Raw genomic sequence first — 19,091 nt, 5'->3', positions numbered from 1 at the left:
GGACGTGACCTCCGTGGGCCTGCAACCCGGGCCGGGGAGATTGCCTCATCTCTGATTTGCCCCGCGGTAACTGGGAAAACCGCACACGAGGCGACGAAAGACTGCATCCGGTCACCCGGGGCGGAGCGCCTGCGGAGGACGTGGCCCCAGCTCCTCCTGCCGGTCCTTGGTGCCGGAAGGCGGAGAAGGCTGGGGAATCGCCGCTAACAAAGATTCGTACACTCAGATGATTACTGACAATAGATCGACTTTATTTGTGTTCACAGAACATACCGGGCGACCCACAGCCGCCCGCTGACAGCCCACCGACCTTCGACACCTTAGCCACCCCTTGGGGGCAACTTCGAGAAGATCGAAGGCAAAGGAACTTAACCCCAGTGGTCCGCCAAAGCCTCACACAGTAGATCCAGGGAGTTGAAATCCTGGAAGACGGAATGCCAGCCCCTAAACCTACGACCCGCCACCATCGTTGACTCTTAGTCCGGGCGCTCTCCCGGATCCAGGACCTCTACCTTGGTTCTCGAGGAGAACCAAAGCGCCCAACCTCCATCTTTGCCAAAACTCAACAAATTACCAAGAGTTCTGCGTTTTCAGCAGGGAGGCACATCTCACACCCCTGCATAAGTTAAAATAAATATTACATACACCCCTCCATCACCTAGGGGGACATACATAAATACATATAAATATTAATTAGAATCACTGAGAAATAAATAAATGACGATCTTCCCCACGCGGCCTAGCCCCGGAGTGTCGGTGCTCTTTTCATCCCGGGCTCGGGCTGGCGTCTCCGCTGCAGTGCTTTGAGTTTAAGTTGCCTCGGAAGTCCCAGTTTGGGATACGCTCTCGCGCACCAGGTACACCTGGTGTTTCTTTGGTTTTTCGGATTCTTTTGGGTGGGGGGATGTGGGGAGGGGTCCCGCTTAGAAGGCGGCCGGGTGTTGCTGTAGAAAAGTACTGAGGTCCAGAGCGTAGTCCGAGGGCTCAGTGTGTTGAGTCAAGGTCAGATTAAGGGGCTCCAGGACCGGGGGCGCCGGGGTGGGCGCGGGGGTTGCGCCGTTGGGGGTGTCCTCCGGGGCCAGCGGTGCCGGCACACTCTCTTCAGCCATTAGGATCTGGCAGAAGATGACGGCGAGCAATAGAAAAAGGAACCTTTTGGCAGGGTTCGGATCCTCGACTGGCAGCTGGCGCCGGACCTGAAGAGAGACAACAAAGGCGACAGATTAGCTGAGGACCCCGGCGTCCGGCCGTTCCCCCTGCCCCTCCGGCTGCCCACTTCCACGACACTCACCACTCGTGGGTAGAGGACCCTACGGCTGCGCTTCCGATGCCCGCGGAAGGCGCTGAGGCGCGCGGCAGGGGCCACCGCAGGCTCCGGGAGAGGGTCGAAGGTGAAGATCTCAGGACCAGAGCCCCGCCGGGGTCCGGGGCTGGTGGAGACGGGGGTCGGGGCCCGCAGGACTGTCATAGTGGGGAGGGAGCTGCGAGAGTGACACATGACGCACGGAGCGGAGCGGAAGACCGAATGCGGACCTACTGCGCTGCGGAGCAGATTTTGTGCGCTCCAGAATTGGGCGGGGCCTTCTCAACTCCACCCGCTGCTGGGAGTGGTGGCCCGAGCAAGTTGGAAATTCCGACGGTTAAACAAAGAGAGGGGGCGGCGACTTGGCCTGTGCATACTAGGCGCCCAAGTGTGCGTTGTGAGCTTGTGAGTTGTGAGTGGGATGGGTGAGATCCCGGGCTGCAGGCCCATGTCAGGGCATGTGGGGGCTGGAGAGAGGCCAGCAGATAGCTTAGGAGGTGGTTAGGCCGCCGGCCCCATCTCTGGGGAGGCAGGAGGACTGACATAAAGAAGTCTGGCCATGCTGGGAGCAGCGACCCAGCAAAGTCAATGAATTACAGTTACACACGCACATTCATACATCTGTAGATACACATAGAACAACACACACACACACACACACACGCACATACACACCCCCAAGAGGAAAGTCATTACAGAAATAGCCAAAAAGACAGAGAAATGAACACGCTAGCATACACAAGACATGCTGCTGTCTGTCCCTGCACACACCACATTGTAGGGGCGGAAAAATCGTCCTTTCTTTCCTTCTAGCTTCTCTGGTTGGTCTAAATTAAACTGATGTAAGTTAACAGGAGAAAAACAGATTTAATTACATACTTCAGGAGCCGGGGAAGCCTTGAGATTCAAAGGCAATTGAGGTTCATACGCCCTCTGGAGCTAAAGAATGGAAGAGGAGCCTGAGGCTTCAAAAGGGAGGAGGCCAATTCTGGGGAAGATAAGAAGAGGGGATGTTTGGGAGTCAGATGTTTGCCCTGCCAAAGCAGGTAGGACCATCAGATCATTATCTTCTGGTAATAGCTGTCTTTGCAGTTCAGTCCCCTATCTACATTCTTTTAGGCAGTTAAGGAAGAGAGGTTAAAAAAAAAAAAAGGCTTTTCCTGAGTCTACTGGGTTTTGATTGCCTTCAGCTCAAAATAACTCACATGCCCAAGTGGCACCTTTTGGGGTAGCCTATCCTCTCCCCTTTACCATGCACATACCAGAGCAAAGGTGCAGAGACTTCACAGGGGCAACACAAGAAAGCTGCCTGTGCAGATGTGTGCCGAAATGCTCACGTAAGGCTGCTGCCACAAAACAAAGGCAAGAGGTTAGCAGTTACCCAGATTTGTTCCTTGTCGTATAGTAAAAATCACAAAATCTATGTAAAGAACATTTTAAACTGTGAGGCATGATGCAAATGTGGTAGTGGTCACAACTTAAAAGAATTAGCATATTTTCATAACTGCCTTAGAGACAGCTGCTCATGGACTCACAGTTTAACATTCTTTGAGCATTTACCTTTAAAGGTCCTGTTGAAAGTACTGAGGTTGGTTTCAGTGTATGGGCTGCTGAGTGAGGCCAGCCAGACTCGGCCAGCCAGACTCAGCCGGCACCTCGAACTCTCTTGAGGGTCTTAAAGAAACTGAACACCAACTATAAAGGGGAGACCCAAAAGAACTAGTGTTCCCATCTATCTAATCAATAAGGCGAGGCTTCATGGAAGAGTGGTATTGGAGATGACTTTGAACAGTGGGTGGGATACCACAGAGTTAGATGTGGAAGATGACTATGAGGAAGAGAATGGAATCAGCAAAGACCTTGAGCTGGAAAAGTACAGGATGTGTTTGGGGAATCACAAGGAAAACAATCTTACAGTAAGTTTCCTGTAAAGGAGTAGTGGGACGTAATGATTCTGGAAAGGAGGTGGGCAGAGTAGGGAGAGCTTAGCTGGAGGTCCAGGCCATGAGATTGAGTTTAACTCAAGATTCTGGATTCTGTTGGGTCATGGAAGGATAAAAGGAGGGTTGTTCAAGCTGGGAACTAAGTAGGATGACAAGTGTGCCCTGGATGGGGAGACACTGAGCCAAGGGATAGGAGGTTATTGGAAAGGTTCAGGTGGAAGGTAACAAGGGCCTGAGATGAGCGATGGAAGAGGGAACCAAGAGGAGAGGTGGCAGTAAGAGACATTCCTAGCATAAGACCATAGCCATTTAGTAATGAGATGGGAATCGTTAGAACTTGGGAGTGTGAAGAGTGGGGTGCTGACAGTAAGGGCATGAAGGCATCAAGGCTGACTCTAGGGATTTGAAAGGCATCTGGCTCAGGTCTTTACTCCAGATTATGTTATGCCTGCTGCTCACAGAGTGCACATATGATCCCTTCCGTTGCAGGCTGTGTCACACGTCTCTCTTCACCCTGCACGAAACCCAGCCCAGAGCCTTACCTGTAGTAGTTGCTCAATAGTCTCGTAAATGAAAGCTGAAAATGCAGAACTCTACATGCACATATGGTATTCACAGCCTGGCTGGGTCACCCAAAGCTTTGAGACATGGAGACACTCTTTCAAACCCTACATACAAATTTATAGCTTCTTAAGAACAGCTGGGACTATCCTTATGCACACACCAAAAGAGGAACACCTAGTGGCATGTCTCAAGCAAGGACGTGTGAGATGCAGATAGGGACATCCCCACCTTTGGACTCCAATAGATACATTATTTCTGCATACACAACTGCTTCCTGGGCCTCTGCGTCGCTTTATTTTATACCCATTACTGCTGTCTGAACTCATGTGTTACATACTTCTCTCTGACCACCATAAAACACACCTCCTCTACAGAGACATACCCCTTTCCAGTACCCGCCATTCACACCTGCCATCCTCATTGTTTTTACACCCAAGCAGGGAGCCTGCACACCTTGCTTCACCCTTATTTCAAGGCAACTGCACACTACGCATGAATCCACGACTACTTGCATATGTGGCTGGGCCTACTTACATGCTCACACAGATATGAATTGGGGGTGGGGGAGATAGTGATGATGGAAGAAAATGGCTTAGCGGGAGGCGGTGGGGGGCACCCAAGGTCAGGAATGCACTACTTGTTTATGATGGAAAATTTCTCTAGGGCATTTGGCAGGGGAGGGGAAATGAAGAGGGATGTTAGGATCTTGTTTCACCACTACCTCCCCCATCTGGAATCTGGGCCTCCAGCTGGACCTAGTTATCTTTACCATCCTCCTGGCTCAGAGAGACCTTTCTTTGTGGCAAGACCAGAATGGGACAGACAGAGAAGAACCAGGAAACTAAGACTACTCGCCATTCCTTCTCCATCAATCTCATCTCTGTTCCTGCTACACTCAGAGACCTATGGCTCTGCCTCACCCCCTCCCTACCATACAGGAAGCTAGAGAAAGGTTGGGAGTGAATCATTAAGCCAAGGAAAGGGGGTGGTGAGTGCTGGGGGATGAGTTAAGGCCAGGAAAGGCCGGGGGCGAGAAGGGCAGCTGGACCAGTTCTCACTGCCCTAATCCTGGGGAAACAGGCCCTTGGCCCCTTTCCATTTCACTGCTCTCACTGCTCCTCATTTCCTCCCCATCTCCCCCAAGATTGCTATGATCCTTCCTTTCTCTCATTTGACCTGTGATCTTGACCTCCCACCAACCTCTTTCTTAGCCCCTTGTTCATTTTCTTACAACACTTGTTATGTGGAGAATCATTTTATGTATTTGTTTACTTTTTGTTGTTGTTTGTCTCCCCCCACTGGAATATAATCTCCATAGATATACAGGACCACATTTGCTCTTTTTCTCATGATATCTCAGTGCTATCTCCAGTACTTGGCCTTTCACCTAGTAGGGGGTTAATAAATATTCTTAAATCCATCTCCTCTGAGCAGCTACCCCTCACCCTCAGAGGTGTCTGTTTGTCCAGCTGTGTCCTTTCAGAGGCTCCCCCCTCTCCCCCCATGCTTCCTCTCCAAAGAGGAGGTGGGGGATTCTCAACTGGGGCTCAGGAAGATCTGCTATTAAATTGGGATTAACTGTGCAGGTGATGGACGGCAAGGCACTGGCCCTCACTCTGTGTAAATCCCTGGCATAAGAGCAAGTCATGCCTGCTGGCCCACCTGGAGTATTGCTATGCTGCTGACCCAAGTCTAGAATGGCGGACAACGATAATGGGAAGGAAACGCATATTTGGAAATGGGAGTGTTTGAAAAAGGGAAACAGGTAGAGGGCTGGAGTCACGGGACCCAGGGAAATAGAAACTGAAACTCAGTGGCATCTGGCATTTGGTAGATACTCAGTAACTTTGTTGACTCGAGATGGATTTGTGATAGAAAGGAGACATTGGTATTAGAGGAAACTGGGTTTAAATTCCAGCTCTGCTACCTGTTAAGTAAGTACATGGTACTGGGCCAGCTACTTAACTTCTCTGAAAATGTCTCCTCAGTTGAAAAGTGGGCATATTGGTTTTAAGGTTACTGTGAGGATTGAGGATACAAGGGTACTGTTCCTAGGCACATAGCAGGTGCTGCTTCTGTGATGGCCATGATTATGATGATACAAAGAGGGGCTGCTTCAGAGGAGCAGTGGGCAACAGTGAGCTAACCCAGGAGTAGGAAACCAGGATGACAAAATAGCCTCCAAGTGCTAAGATCATCAGGAGATAGAAATTCTGTTTTCATCCCTCGCCCCGCCCCCCTTCTTTCCCTCTCCATCTCAGGGCAGTTTTGTGGCTTTTTCTTTTCTCCAAAGAAGCAAAGACTTCTGCATTCCTAGTTCTTGTTCAGCCAATGTGACTGATTTTAAATACCTTCCCCTGGCCCCATGCACACACATTCTAGTTGGAACAATTCTTGCCAGAGGCACAGTGGTAGGATGGGGTGGGGAGTCCTTGGCAGCAAGTTAATAAATGACCGTCAGAGACACTGATTCAGGCCTTAGGAGGGTCAAGATCAGTCCCAGGTGGTTTTCCCTGATGCAAAAGGCAGGCAAGAATGCCTGGAGAACCAGGGCAAGATCACACGAGAACATGGTATCCCCTGCCTTGGGACGCAGGTTGACCCCTCCTGGCGCAGCTCAACTCAACCTAAATTCCCTGGAGGCTGCTGAGAGTGGGGAACTGAGAAGGGACCCAATGTTCCTGATGTTCTGTCAGCGCTGGCCTCCCGGGACCCAGTGCTGTAGCTCCTCCCTTTGGCCTCAGTTTCCTGCTGGGTAATAACTTCATGAGAACAGAACTTTATCCATCTTGTTCACTGCTCTATATTCAGTGCCTAAAGCTGTGCTTCTCCATCAATACCAGCTTCCTGAAAAGGCTGGAAATGTAGGGCCCTTTAATCCATTAATGTCCCAGAGCTGTTCATAAGGGAAGAGGCTTGCCTCTCTGTGTAGAGTGCTCCGTATCAGCATTGGAGAATGTGATGGCGATTTAACTCAAAGCACAATATGGGTGGTGGGGGAGGGGAAAGTGCAACAAATGAAGTACTTCCCCCTTTGTCCCACCTTTTCAGACACCCTGTATTTACTGGATGAGTTGATCTGTAAAGCCAAGTGCTTAGATTAAAGGCTCTCTGATGTTTCTCCCTCCTCTGCAACCCCATGATTCAACAGCATCTCCCCTGGGTTCTCAAAAGTTAAACTAAGTCTCCCTCCTACTTCCAACGCAGCTGCCATAGGCCCTTAGTCTTTGAAGGTTGGGAGAGGCTTTTGGAGGTGGGATGAGTGCTCCCAGCTGGCAGGTCTCCAGCTCCCGCCTGGCTGTCTCGCGTGTTAGGCTGGGGCTTGACTGGCTGCCAGGGGGTGAGCCCTGAAGCGGTTTTCTGGGAAGGGTAGGTGCCTGTGTGACTCAGAACCAAGTTAGGGAAAAAACATACTCACTCAATCTCTGGCACCCTCCTGCCTGGCCTGGCTTTGACCATGAGCTCATGAAAGAGGAAGCTGGGCCAGGCAGACTGTAGCCCTGCCTTCCCTCATGTTTTCTCTCCATGGCCTCACGGATTCCCTGGAGTGTCTGGGCCTCATGTCACCGTCATCCTGGCTCTGGGGTGGCCCTGACCCTACTCGTCTATGACAGTCTCCCTTCCCAGACGATTGGTCAGTTTTTTCCCCCAGGTTGGAAATCCCACTCAGCACGGAAGGGGATTGCCACAAGGGGAGGCTGAAAATGCTGTCCCTTGGGCCTCTGGGTCTTTACGATGAAACTTGACCGTTTGGGTCTGCTCCTGTAACCGCTGTATCCCTGAAACAGACCGAGCAGTGCTCCCCCTGGGAGCCTGAACTAAGGGGTTGCTTGGGAGCTAGGGCTCCCCAGTTCAGAAAAGAAACAGGGGTCCCAAAGTACAGGGCGGCTGAACCACCCTCAGGCCTACTTTATACTAACTGAGACTTACCTAATACTTTTGGCATGCAGAGTAGCCCATGACCAGAAAGGCATATTTTATTTCAGTGGAAATTATGACAAGGATGGGCCACGAAGAACCTTCCTAACTCCTCTCCCCACAGTCCATCTTCTTTGTCTTCCCCACAGCTTTCTTGTTAAAAGATGGACTTGGCCAAGTCAGTGTCTGCCTAGCGACTTCTGTGCCCTCAAACTCTCTAGTGGGGCCACTCTGGCTTCTCAACCTGAATCCAGGCAACTGTGTCCAGGTCTTCTCTCTCAACTCCCCCAGTGCTGTCCCAGTGCCCTGAGATATAGCACTACGTCAGATTTTTGTGCCTTTTCTCACATGTGCCAAACTCTTACCCACTGGACCCTTCACACATATGGTTTCTTCTTTTTCCTCTCCATTTTCCTGAGAATAGCCTGCCCTGACTCCCGCATGCAGTTTTAGTCCATCTACTTTGTAGATGAACCTCTTGAGGCATCAAACACAGTGATAGTCATTTGTCCATTGATTTTTTTATTTTTAATGTATTTATTTGAGAGAGAGAGAAAGAGAGAGCACTATTGGGAGAGGCAGAGGGGGCATCTCAAGCAGACTCCCTGCTGAACATGGAGGCTGATTTGGAGATCGATCTCACAACCCCAGTCAGACACTTAACTGATTGAACCACCCAGGCGCCCCTGTCTATTGATCTGATTGTCTGGACATGCTAGTACCCTTTCTGGTCACCACCACCAGACATTGTGATGAAGCCATTCTGATGCCAGGAACCTTTTAACAAGGCAAAAAAAAAAAAAAAAAAGTTATTAGATTGTCAGCATTTAAAGAAAATCAGAAAGAGATGTATGAAGCAGATATTCTCAACCCATCCCTGTAGGTTGTGTTCATCCTGTTTCTGACTCCTACTCCTTCACATGGAATTTGCTGGTGCTTGGTGATACTGTGTTTTTGTTGAAAGTTGGGCATACTGACGTACAGCTTACAGATAGTGCAATGCATCTTCTTTAGGGGTATAGTTTGATGAGTTTTGACAAACTCGTACATTGTGCAAATGTCACTATAGTCACGATACAGAATATTTCCATCGCCCCAGAAAATTCTTTGTGCCCCTTTGTAGTCTATACCTGCTCTCTACTCCCAGCCCCCAGCAACCACTGCTCTCATTTCCATCTCTGTAGTTTTGCCTATTCTAAAATGTCATATAAATAAAATGTCATGTAAGTAAAACTATACTAGGCACTCTTCTGTGTCTGGATTCTTTTGCTCAGTGTAACATCTCTGTGATTCACCCATGTTCTTGTGTGAATCAGTAGATCTTCCCTTTTGATTTCTGAATAGTATTCCATTGTATAAACATACTACATTTGTCTGCTCTTTTGCTGTTGGTGGACATTTGTGGTTTTTTCCTTCTTTTTGGCTGTGATGAATAAAGCTACTGTGAATGTTTTATATAACTTTTTGTGGACATGTATTCCTATTTTTCTTGAGTAAATGTCTAGAAGTAGTATAATTAGGTATAGATTTAACTTTATAAGAAATTAAAAAAAGAAATTGCCATGTTGTTTCCAGAGCCCTTTACCATTTTATTCCTTGACAGAACACTTCAAGGAAGCTGCCTCAAAACATCTCTGTTGCTGGGGTGGCTGGCTGGCTCAGCTGGTCGAGCATGCAGCTTTTGATTTCAGGGTGGTGAGTTCAAGCCCTAATTTGGGCTAAGTATAGCTTACTTAAAAAACAAAACAAAACAAACAAAAAAATCCCTGTCTACCAAATCTGCCAAGTGAAAAATGCTTTCTTCATCAGAGAACAGGTTCTCAGGTTACCTCAGGGGACAGGGATAGGCCGGAATGCAACTGTCTGCGTGGTTAGCCACCCATCGCCTAGAACACTGGCATGTCCTCAGGATGCTGCAGCCGTTTCCCTTGGAACTGTAGCAGCTCCAGGAACGTACCCCACCTGCCCCCGAGACCACCCTGTGGCTCAGTATTTCTGTCGGCCTCGCTCCCTACTCAGTTTCTGCTGCTTGGCTCTGCACAGGTCCCATGGCATCACGTACAGTAACATGAGCCCACACTGCCTTATAGGTGCTGTTCTTTCCAATGGCTATATAGAAATCAACTCATTAAGGCTTCACAAACCCCTACTATCATCATTATTATTATTTTTAAGATTTATTTATTTATTTATTTGGGGGGGGTAGGGGCAGAGGAAGGGAAAGAATCCCCAGCAGACTCCCTGCTGAGTGAGGGTTCAGTCTCACAGCCCTGAAATCAAGAGTCGGACATGTAACTGACTGAGCCACCCAGACGTCCTCTACTATTATTATTTATACCCTCATTTTACAAATGAGGAAAATGAGAGGATCAGTGAGGCAGCTCACTTTCTCAAGGCTGTATAACTACAATGTAGTAAGAGTTAGATTGGAATTCTGGTTGACCTCATTCAGAAGCCCAGCAGCACGGCACATTGGCCAGAGAGTGGAGTCTGGAGCTAGTTCAGCTGGGTTCATTTCCATGTTCAAATTCATCTAGTGTTCATGGTAAGCCTCTGAAAGGAGGGCCATTATAACATCTGTTTTACAAGTGAAGGGATGGCACAGAGATGTTACATAGCAGGACAGGGACAGAGCTGGGATCGCCATCCAGGAAGTTTGGCTCCTAGAGAGAGCAACCAACTTCTGTGTTTTCCTGTCTCTCAGCAATCCTCATTATTAATGTTATTATTTGGCTTGCTGCCCTGGCTCTTGGTGTCTTTGGGGTTTTACACTGCTCTGACATTTGCGTCCTTGCTTGTGGCTCACTTTCAAGCTCTGAATAGGTTGTGCACTCAGCCTCCAGGATAGAATAACCTTGGTGGGCAGCCCTGTTGGTCATATCACTGGCCTCTTACCAGCCCTGGAGAACTGCTTCCAGCTCAGGCAAAGATTCTAATCTAGCAGGTGAAGTCAGGAAGGTAAGTTATCTGCAGGGTGACCCAGGCCTAAGAAATCTCCTCCAGCAACTTATCTCAAGAGGATAAGGACTTGAGATCATCTCAAAGGATTGTTTCCTTAAACAATTTTTGAACTCTTTCGGATGAGAGACCATCATTGAACCCCCTGTCAGAGCTTAGTACTGTACCTGACACATATTAGGTACTCAATAGACTTTGACTGAATGATGAATGAGTGAATGAATGAATGAAGAGACCCACCCAGATTCTCTTAGTTTAGCTCTGTGCTGTTCCATAGGTAGCATCTGACTCTTTAAATTTTAATTAAAGAAAATCTAAAATTCAGTTTTTCATTTGCATCACCACATTTCAAGTACACAGTAACCACACGTGGCTAGTGGTTATCATATTGGGAAGAATGGATATAGCACATTTCCATCATCGTAGAAAGTTCTATTGGACAATACTGGGTTAGATGATGAGGTGAGAGAAGGAAAAACCGTGCATAGGCGAAACATTTACCACAGGCTGATGGCTTTACCTTGCTTTTAACACTTTTAAAACAGCCTAGATCAGTCCTTTCTTGTTAGATTATGTTGCATACTGCCCATTCAGAGGTCTAGGAGTCACTTCAGAAATCTGTTATTGAGAAACGTATCTCTGATCATATCCATGACCCAAACTTCTGAGAAAAAGAAGACAGGAGATGGAAGGAGGAACTAAAACTACAACGTTCTTTCTGTCATAGGCCACAGGAAATTAACCCATCCAGGGTGCTCTGTGCCCATTACTTTATGCGATCCTCCCAGCAGCCCTGTAGGACACTGAAGGGAATGAAGGTAAGTGGCTGAAAGTCATGTACTTGTGAAATGGTAAAAGTTAGTCCCCACACTCAAAACATCAGTAGGTTGATTGATGTTAGTTGACTAACATCAGGTTAGTTAGGCTGACTAACATCAGTCATTAGGTTGACTGAGTATTAGTTAGGATTAGATTCAACTGATAGCTGTGGAAGGCAGAAAAATGGGTAAAATATGACTCAAGAAGCTTATAATTCAGTGAATGGAAAACAAGAGAAACACAAAATAACTATATAACCATACACACACACGTATTTATGTATTTATATGTATACATGTGTACACCAACATGCATATATTATATACATTATATATGTGTAAACATATATATGCACACACACAATAGCATAATAACTAACATTTGTTTGGTATATTAGGGCTTATAGGCACTTTTCCTCAGCAAATCACTGTGAAGAATGTCAAATGAATGGAATGTTGATACAGAAAGCAAGTGTTCTAGGAATTCAGAGCAGGGTGAGATCACTGCACAATGGGGTGAGGAGGGAAAGTTTTGGTTGAGGCACAGACCTAGCAAGAACGCTGGGCAGTCCCACAAACCTGAATACAACTTCTGGCTTCCATACAACAAACTTGTCAGATTCTCCATTGCTTCTAGTTTTTAATGAGATGATCATAAATTCTCTTTACTTTCCAGAGGATAAAATGTTGACTGAGTGCTTAGTGGTTTGTGTTTTCTCTCTGATCCCCCATCCAAATGATCAACATATTAAGAATAACAACAACAAACCTCCCACACATTTCATGTGATTCTAGATACACAGAATAACATCAACACTCTAAATGTAAAAATATTTGAGTTGCCTTTACTTAATAACCCTGTGATGAGCCTCCTGTGGTATAGCTCTAACACCTACTCACCAATCAGGGTTATGTAATGTCAGTTCTGCCCATAATTCTTGCAGTGCAAAATGAATAAAACCCCAGCCCAGCATTCTGACTGGCTTGTCTCGATTCTCCTTACATAATCATGGCCACCTCCCTGTTGGTAGTGATTTAGAAATGTCTTTCTAAAGTTCTGTGCACATTGGCTCAGCTTCCTTTAATTTTTTCTAAAGCTTCTGGCTTTGAGCCGCAGAAACTCATTATGGCTAGCTTAGACTGAAAAGTTGAGTATTGGGAGGGTATTGGATAGCTCACAGAATCAAAGGAAGGCTAGAGAACCAGGCTTAGGGAACACAACAATGAATGCAGCTCCGGGGCATTCAGTCTTGCCCTTGCCATCTGCTGGATGAATGAGTGACAATCAGATTTTTCCTTCTCTCCCATTCATGTTCATCATCCCAAGCCCCAGCAGAGAGAGTCTGGTTAGCCTAGTTTAGGCAGGAGCTAGACAGAGAAAGGACACTTTATCTGACAGTCATTACAACTGACCGCAAAGAGGTAATTCCCCAATCAATCTAGTGACTGTTGTGAGAGGAAGAGAGAGTGTGTGCTGGATGATCAAACCCCAGAACAAATCCACCACACCCCATTTTCTCTTTCTAACCTCCATTTCCTACCTTTTCTAATTATCTGTAATAGGAGTGACCAATATATCTTCTAAGGTTATAGAAAAGATATTTTTAAAAAATCCATTCTTATCGGAATTTTTCCTAAAAGGTGTTAATGGTTAGAGAAATTTGGCCTTGCCCCTCAGCAGGTGGTTAAGAGGATTAAAGAAGGTAATATATGTGGGGGCTCCTGGGTGGCTCAGGTGGTTAAGCGTCTGCCTTCCGCTCAGGTCATGATCCCAAGGTCCTGGGATGGAGCCCTGTGTCGGGCTCCCTGCCTAGCAGGAGCCTGCTTCCCTCTCCCCCTCTCCCTCTGCCAGCTGCTCCCCCTGCTTGTACTCTCTCTCTCTGTGTCAAATAAATAAATAAAATCTTTAAAAAAAAAAAAAAAGAAGGTAATGTGCAAAATACCTATTACAGTGCCTAGCATGTAGCAAATTCCACTAAATGTCATTGCCATCCCAGTCCTTCCCCAGTGGTTTGCAGGAGCCAGCTCATACCAGCTCACAAGAGCCAATCATTTTATTTTCAGGATTTTTGTGAGCCAATTGACATAACATTGGTAGCTTGAAGTTGACCTTGATGGGAATATTTACGTCATGGAAATTGGAAATATTGCAAATGAGGGTCTGCCCCCAAGGTAGTTATTAATCATTTACCTGTACACCATCGCCTCCACTTCTTTCTTCACAAAATGTGAGTAGAACCATGAAGAATTGAGTGTTAGTTAGGATTAGATTCAGCTGTGAGTAAAAACACTAATAGCGGTGGTTTACTACATATAAGTTCATTCTCTAGATTTGGGAAGGTAGTCCGGGCTTGGCTAGGAGCTCTAGTTTGTTGCTTCTCTATCCTCAAAACATGGCTTTTACTTCATGATCTAAGATGGCGGCTGTAGGGGCCAAGGGCTGGCCGCCCCAAGATAGGCCAGTCTGGCATGAACATTATTTTGAATTAAAAGCAATCAAAAGGTAGCAGCTGATTAGGAGAAGCTCTTCACCTCTCCCTCATGGCCTAATTGTACCAGAGAGAGCTCTTTTGTACCAAAGAGAGCTATTTACAGAGATTCCACTTTAACTAGGAAACTTATCTGCAAAATAGGGAGACCTTTGTTTTTTTTTTCTTTTTTTTTTAGACCTTTGTTTTCTAAATATCTCCTTTCACCTTCCCACTAATGGTCCTTCATTCCTTTGTATCCTCAGATAGTACTCCTCTCCCAAGCTCATGTAAATGTCATGTTGCCTCATTGTCTTTGGCATTTCATACACTACCAAATTTGTTTTCTCCTGTTAATCTTTCTCATATCAATTTGATTCTTAGTCCAGCTAGAAGGACCTTGCAGGACAGAGGAAATTCTTCCTCGCCAACACTGCTCAAGCTCCACATTACAGCCAGTAGGGAAGAGAAAGGCAAAGAAACACTCTCCTTTCTGTTATTAAGATCTTTGACAGAAGTAATGCACAACATTTCTGCTTATGTGAAATAGGCTGAGGTGAAGTCACTTAACCATATCTAGCTGCAAGGGAGGCCTGAGGATGTTTATTTACTCCAGGCAGCCATGTGCCCAGCTGGAAACTGGAAAGAAAGATTGAGAAGCTACGGGAAGGCAGTTGGCCATCCCTCTTATTACCAGCTAGAACCCTGGGCTTGACCTTTACTGACCACTAGCTTATACTCACCAACCTTTGTCCCACATTTTTCCTTGAGCTCTTCTTTCTAGCTTATCTCTCTTTCTTTTTAGAAAAGATTTATTTATTTTGAGAGAGAGAGAAAGCAGAGGGAGGGTCAGAGGGAGAGGGAGAGAGAAAAACCCAAGGAGCAAGAAGCCCGATGTGGGGCTCGATCTCATGACCCGGAGATCATGACCCAAGCTGAGACTACGAGTGTGGTGCTCAACCAACTGCACCACCGAAGTGCCCCTCCAGCTTATCTCCTAACTCAGGCAAATGGAAAGCAAAACCAGCCCTCAAGCAAGAGCAACTGCCCTGACAGGACCTCTCACTGGCTCAGACCCCCCAGACCAGTTTAAGCTTAACCCCCAACTCACTTCTGCACAGACGGATGATAGAATGACCTCTAGAATGACCTACAATTACATTTACCTAATTATAATACTAAAACCTCCACCCAAGGAGGAGCCTCAGTTTCATTTACATAACATACAATGTGTGTACAGACAGGTTTCCTTAAGACTCATGCTTAGGCCTGCCTCTACATTTGATGACAAAGGCTTCCTTATCTAAATATTCATCCTAACCCCAAATAAAAGGAACTCATCGCCCTTGCTCAGGAAGTCAGATCTTTGGAAGGTATTCCCCATGATCTCCTTATTTGCTGCAAATAAAGTTTTCTTTGTGGGATAACCCAGTGCAGCTTCTGATTTACCAGGGAGCGAAATCAAGGTTGGTTCTGGTTATACTCTCGCTAGTTGGCGGGACTTAGGAAAGTAAAGATGAGAGGGGAAAGTCCTGCTGGTGTGACAGGAATGTGTGTGGTTTGTGGAACTCTGAAGGAGCGGGCTGGAATAGAAAATTAGAAATACTGAAAATGAGATTAAATAAACAAGATGGAAGCCAGATCTCAGTGAGGGTCCAGGAAAGCAGACAAAAGGATCTTTATCTGGTACCATTAGAAACGGGAGGCATTGAACTTTTGAGTAGGGGTGCTGTACAATCAGAGGCATTTAAAAAGTTTTAATCTGGCACTGACATGCTAGACATGTTGAGGAAGGGTGGAATAACAGGAAGCATCAGGCTGGGCGGAGGGGAGACTGATTTCACAATCCAGCTGTGAGGTAGGAGTACATCTGAGAGGCATTTGCTAGACAATATGTTCAAATTGATGTCTGGCCTGATAGGGATTTTAGGACTGGGGTGGCCAACACACAGCATTTACAGGGTAAACAGAGCAAACCTACCTTGGTAGGTGTTTTTGATTGGGTCACTTAGAAGCAGAACCTGGCATGGGACTTTTGTTCAAGGGATTGATTGAGGGAGGAGGAGGAGAGTGAGGGAAATGGGATGGCAAAGGGAAAGAAGCTGAGCACATGTGTGGGCTGAGTCCACAGGGAGGCTCTTGGCACAGATGGCACAAGAGTGGGCTCCAGCTGGAGGCAAGGGGGCTGGTGTTTTGAGGCCCTACATCAGGCAGTCATTGACACAGGTCTGCCCAAAGTACATGTAAGGGGGGGAGGTTTGGGTCCCATTTGGTCCAGGGCAATTCAAAAGAAAAGGGGACAGCTATGTGTGGTTTTTAGACCACATGCTTGTGAGTGATGAGTGGACTGGCTGCTAAAAAGGATCTGAGAGGGACCCAGACAGCATCCATTTCAGTATGCCAATTTTGGGTTGTTGGATTTGAGGTGGAGAAGAAATAAGGTATTGCTATATGACTAGTGGGAAATGGGAGCTACAAAATAGGAGTTCATGTAGAAGGGTAGGGCTAGCTAAGCAGAGACTGGAGTGAGGGACTTCAGCAGACAGATGATAGTTCCAGCAAGAAAGAATGAGCTCTTCGAGTGCCCTGGACAGAGAGAGGGGAGTAAGCCTTTGGAAAGTAATTTGGTTATACCCTAGAAGGAAGGTAGGTGGGAGAAGAGGAATCCATGAATATAACAAGGCAGAGATCAGTAGAAAGGTATTTTAGTGTGGTAGTTAACTTACATTGTCCCTGAAAGTCAATGGAAGAAGACGTTGAAGAAGGATGAGTATGGAAAAAAAGTAGAGGTGTTTTGTTTTTATTTTTTGTTAGTTCAGATGTTGTTGGTGGCCTTTGAGGGAACAACTTGACAGCAGAGCTGGCTTTGAAACCATATTGTGGGAGCTAGTAATGCTTTCCATGTTTAATGCCATTCTATTCTTAACTCTTAGAGCACTTCCTGCTTCAATTGGTATGTGCTCATTCTTGCTTGCCCTAAGATTACTCTATGTTCTGGTTACCTAATGTTGCCTAACAGATTACCCCAGGACTTAGCAGCACGAGACACCCTTTGTTATGTTCACGGGTTCTGCGGGTTGGGAATCTGGATAGAGCCCAGTGGGGATGGCTGGTCTTTGTTCCATGATGTCTGAGGCTGCAGCTGGAAGACTCAAAACTGGGGCCCCAAATCATCTGCAGGATTCTTCACCCACATACCTGACAGTGGATGCTGGCTGTTGGCTGGGGGCTCCAGTTTCTCTCCTGGTGGCCTCGATTGGGTTTTTCCTGCAGGGTGGCTAGGGTTACTGGAAGAAAGAAGCAGGTGTGAACTGTATTCCTTTTATGACCTCACCTTTCTTATGATCTGCATTGTTCTCCCTGTACCCCTTGGTTGGTGCGGTCATAGCCCCACCCAGATTCAAGGGGTCAGAACAGGACCCTACCCTGGAGACTATAAAATGACCGAAGAGCAGGGAAGGGAGGGGCACTCATCTTTGGAAAATGCAATCAGTTCTACTCTGCAAAGCTTTCCATTTACTTTTTATGATCAGCCCCTTTATTCAACAACCATCAATAATAACAGCAATGGAAGGAACTACCTGAGGCTTAGAGGGGTAAGTGTGCTAACCCAGATGACCTAGCGGGAGCTCTGCGGTAACATGGACCCAGGGTTGCTCAGTTGACGTTGCTTCTACTAAGAACTGGATGCCTCTGAAGAGCAAATAAAACCTGTGGAGACTGGAACTGTTTCTTCAGTGTCCCTGCTTCCTCCATACTCACAACAGCACAGGGTCAACACCAAGGCTACGAACAGAGATCCCTTAGCCACTGACTGACTGAATGGTCCTGCATTTGATACACCCATTTAATATGATGATTTTTAAAAAAGATTTTATTTATTTATTTGACAGACAGAGGTCACAAGTAGGCAGAGAGGCAGGCAGGAGAGAGTGGTGAAAGCAGGCTCCCTGCTGAGCAGAGAGTCCAATGTGGAACTCAATCCCAGGACCCTGAGACCATGACCCAAGCCGAAGGCAGAGGCTTTAACCCACTGAGCCACCCAGGCACCCCTTAATATGATGATTTAATGTAATTTTGTATCTCTTTCCTCGGGAGAGCGGTCATGGGCCAGGGACTGTAAGGCTGCATTCAACTTACGGGCTGGAAGGCCAGGATGAGGCTGCTTTTTGTCCCTCTGCGCTAGCAGGGAGTAAAGCAGCACTCCTGTCAGGAGCGCGAGGGAGTGGGAGATGCCCAGGAGCATTCAGGTGGAGCAATTAGAGGGTGATGTGAAGTAACTACGAAGGAAGAACAGGACGGCTGGAAGGGAAGCGGCTGAAGCAATTCCTGTGGGTCCAGCTCAGAGAGGGGAGGGGAGCCAATTTCCGCCCCCTCCTCAACTCACATCCCAGCCCTAAACATGTTTCACAGCCTGGGGGCAGGGGGAACTCTGGCAATGGACCCAGTGGGGGTGGCAGGGGTGCTTATCATGATCAGGAGTGGGTGGGAACAGATCTTAAAACTTGCATCAGGTCTCAATTTTCCACCCCCTGCCCATCCTATGCCCTGTACCCCTTTCCACCCAAGCCAATCTTTGACTTTATCTCTTTAGAAATGTCCTTGGGCTAGCAGTTTCTTTCTCAGAGATAGCAGATCAGGAAGGCCCTTCGGAAACCACCGTTTCCACTTCCACTGTAGGGGCAGAAAGCATGAGGCAGCCCATCCTGGGAAGTAACAGAGGACCAAAGCTGGCTCTGTGTTGTAGGACTACTGCCTTCATCAGGTCCCTGCTGTCCAGTACCAGCCCTACAGGGCCTGCTCAGGGGGTCTTTTTGCCTCTGCTTTCTCCCCATCCTGCTTGCCTCTGCTAAAAGCTGTATTCTCTCTGCTCAAGCCCCTGAACGTAGCTCCCTGTAACTTCTCATCTTACCCCCCACTCCTTGGCCTCATCGTCATGGCCCTTGGTGGACTTGGCTTCAACTGTCTCATTTGTGAGTCACCCTGGCTGCTTTGTTCCAGTCCCACCAATGTGCTTATTGCTCTCTCCCACGTAGGAATTACTCACCGCTTACGTCCCCAATCCCTCTGGAATATGCTCCCTCCTCCATGACACCCATTCTCTCTCTGATCATTTATT

The 19,091-nt window shown here is 47.1% G+C and overlaps 1 protein-coding gene across 1 annotated transcript; it reads right to left on the bottom strand.

The window, feature by feature from the left end:
- Positions 1 to 232: 232 nt before the first annotated feature.
- IER3 (immediate early response 3) lies at positions 233 to 1,523 on the bottom strand. The gene is made up of 2 exons (XM_080806810.1): positions 1,292 to 1,523; positions 233 to 1,196 (listed from the first exon to the last, which is right to left on the bottom strand). The coding sequence occupies exons 1-2, from the start codon at positions 1,496 to 1,498 to the stop codon at positions 924 to 926; spliced, it is 480 nt and encodes a 159-aa protein (XP_080662936.1). The 5' UTR covers positions 1,499 to 1,523; the 3' UTR covers positions 233 to 923.
- Between the last annotated feature and the right edge of the window lie 17,568 nt (positions 1,524 to 19,091).

The sequence above is a fragment of the Martes martes genome (assembly GCF_963455335.1).
Source record: "Martes martes genome assembly, chromosome: 6".
NCBI lineage: Eukaryota > Metazoa > Chordata > Mammalia > Carnivora > Mustelidae > Martes > Martes martes.
This window is presented reverse-complemented; position numbering and strand designations above follow the sequence as displayed.

Excerpts from the sequence above, each read along its gene's own strand:
- IER3 (XM_080806810.1), bottom strand. The coding sequence starts at position 1,498 with ATGTGTCACTCTCGCAGCTCCCTCCCCACTATGACAGTCCTGCGGGCC. Across the intron at positions 1,197-1,291 it reads GGGTCCTCTACCCACGAGTG|GTCCGGCGCCAGCTGCCAGT; the intron begins GTGAGTGTCGTG and ends GTCTCTCTTCAG.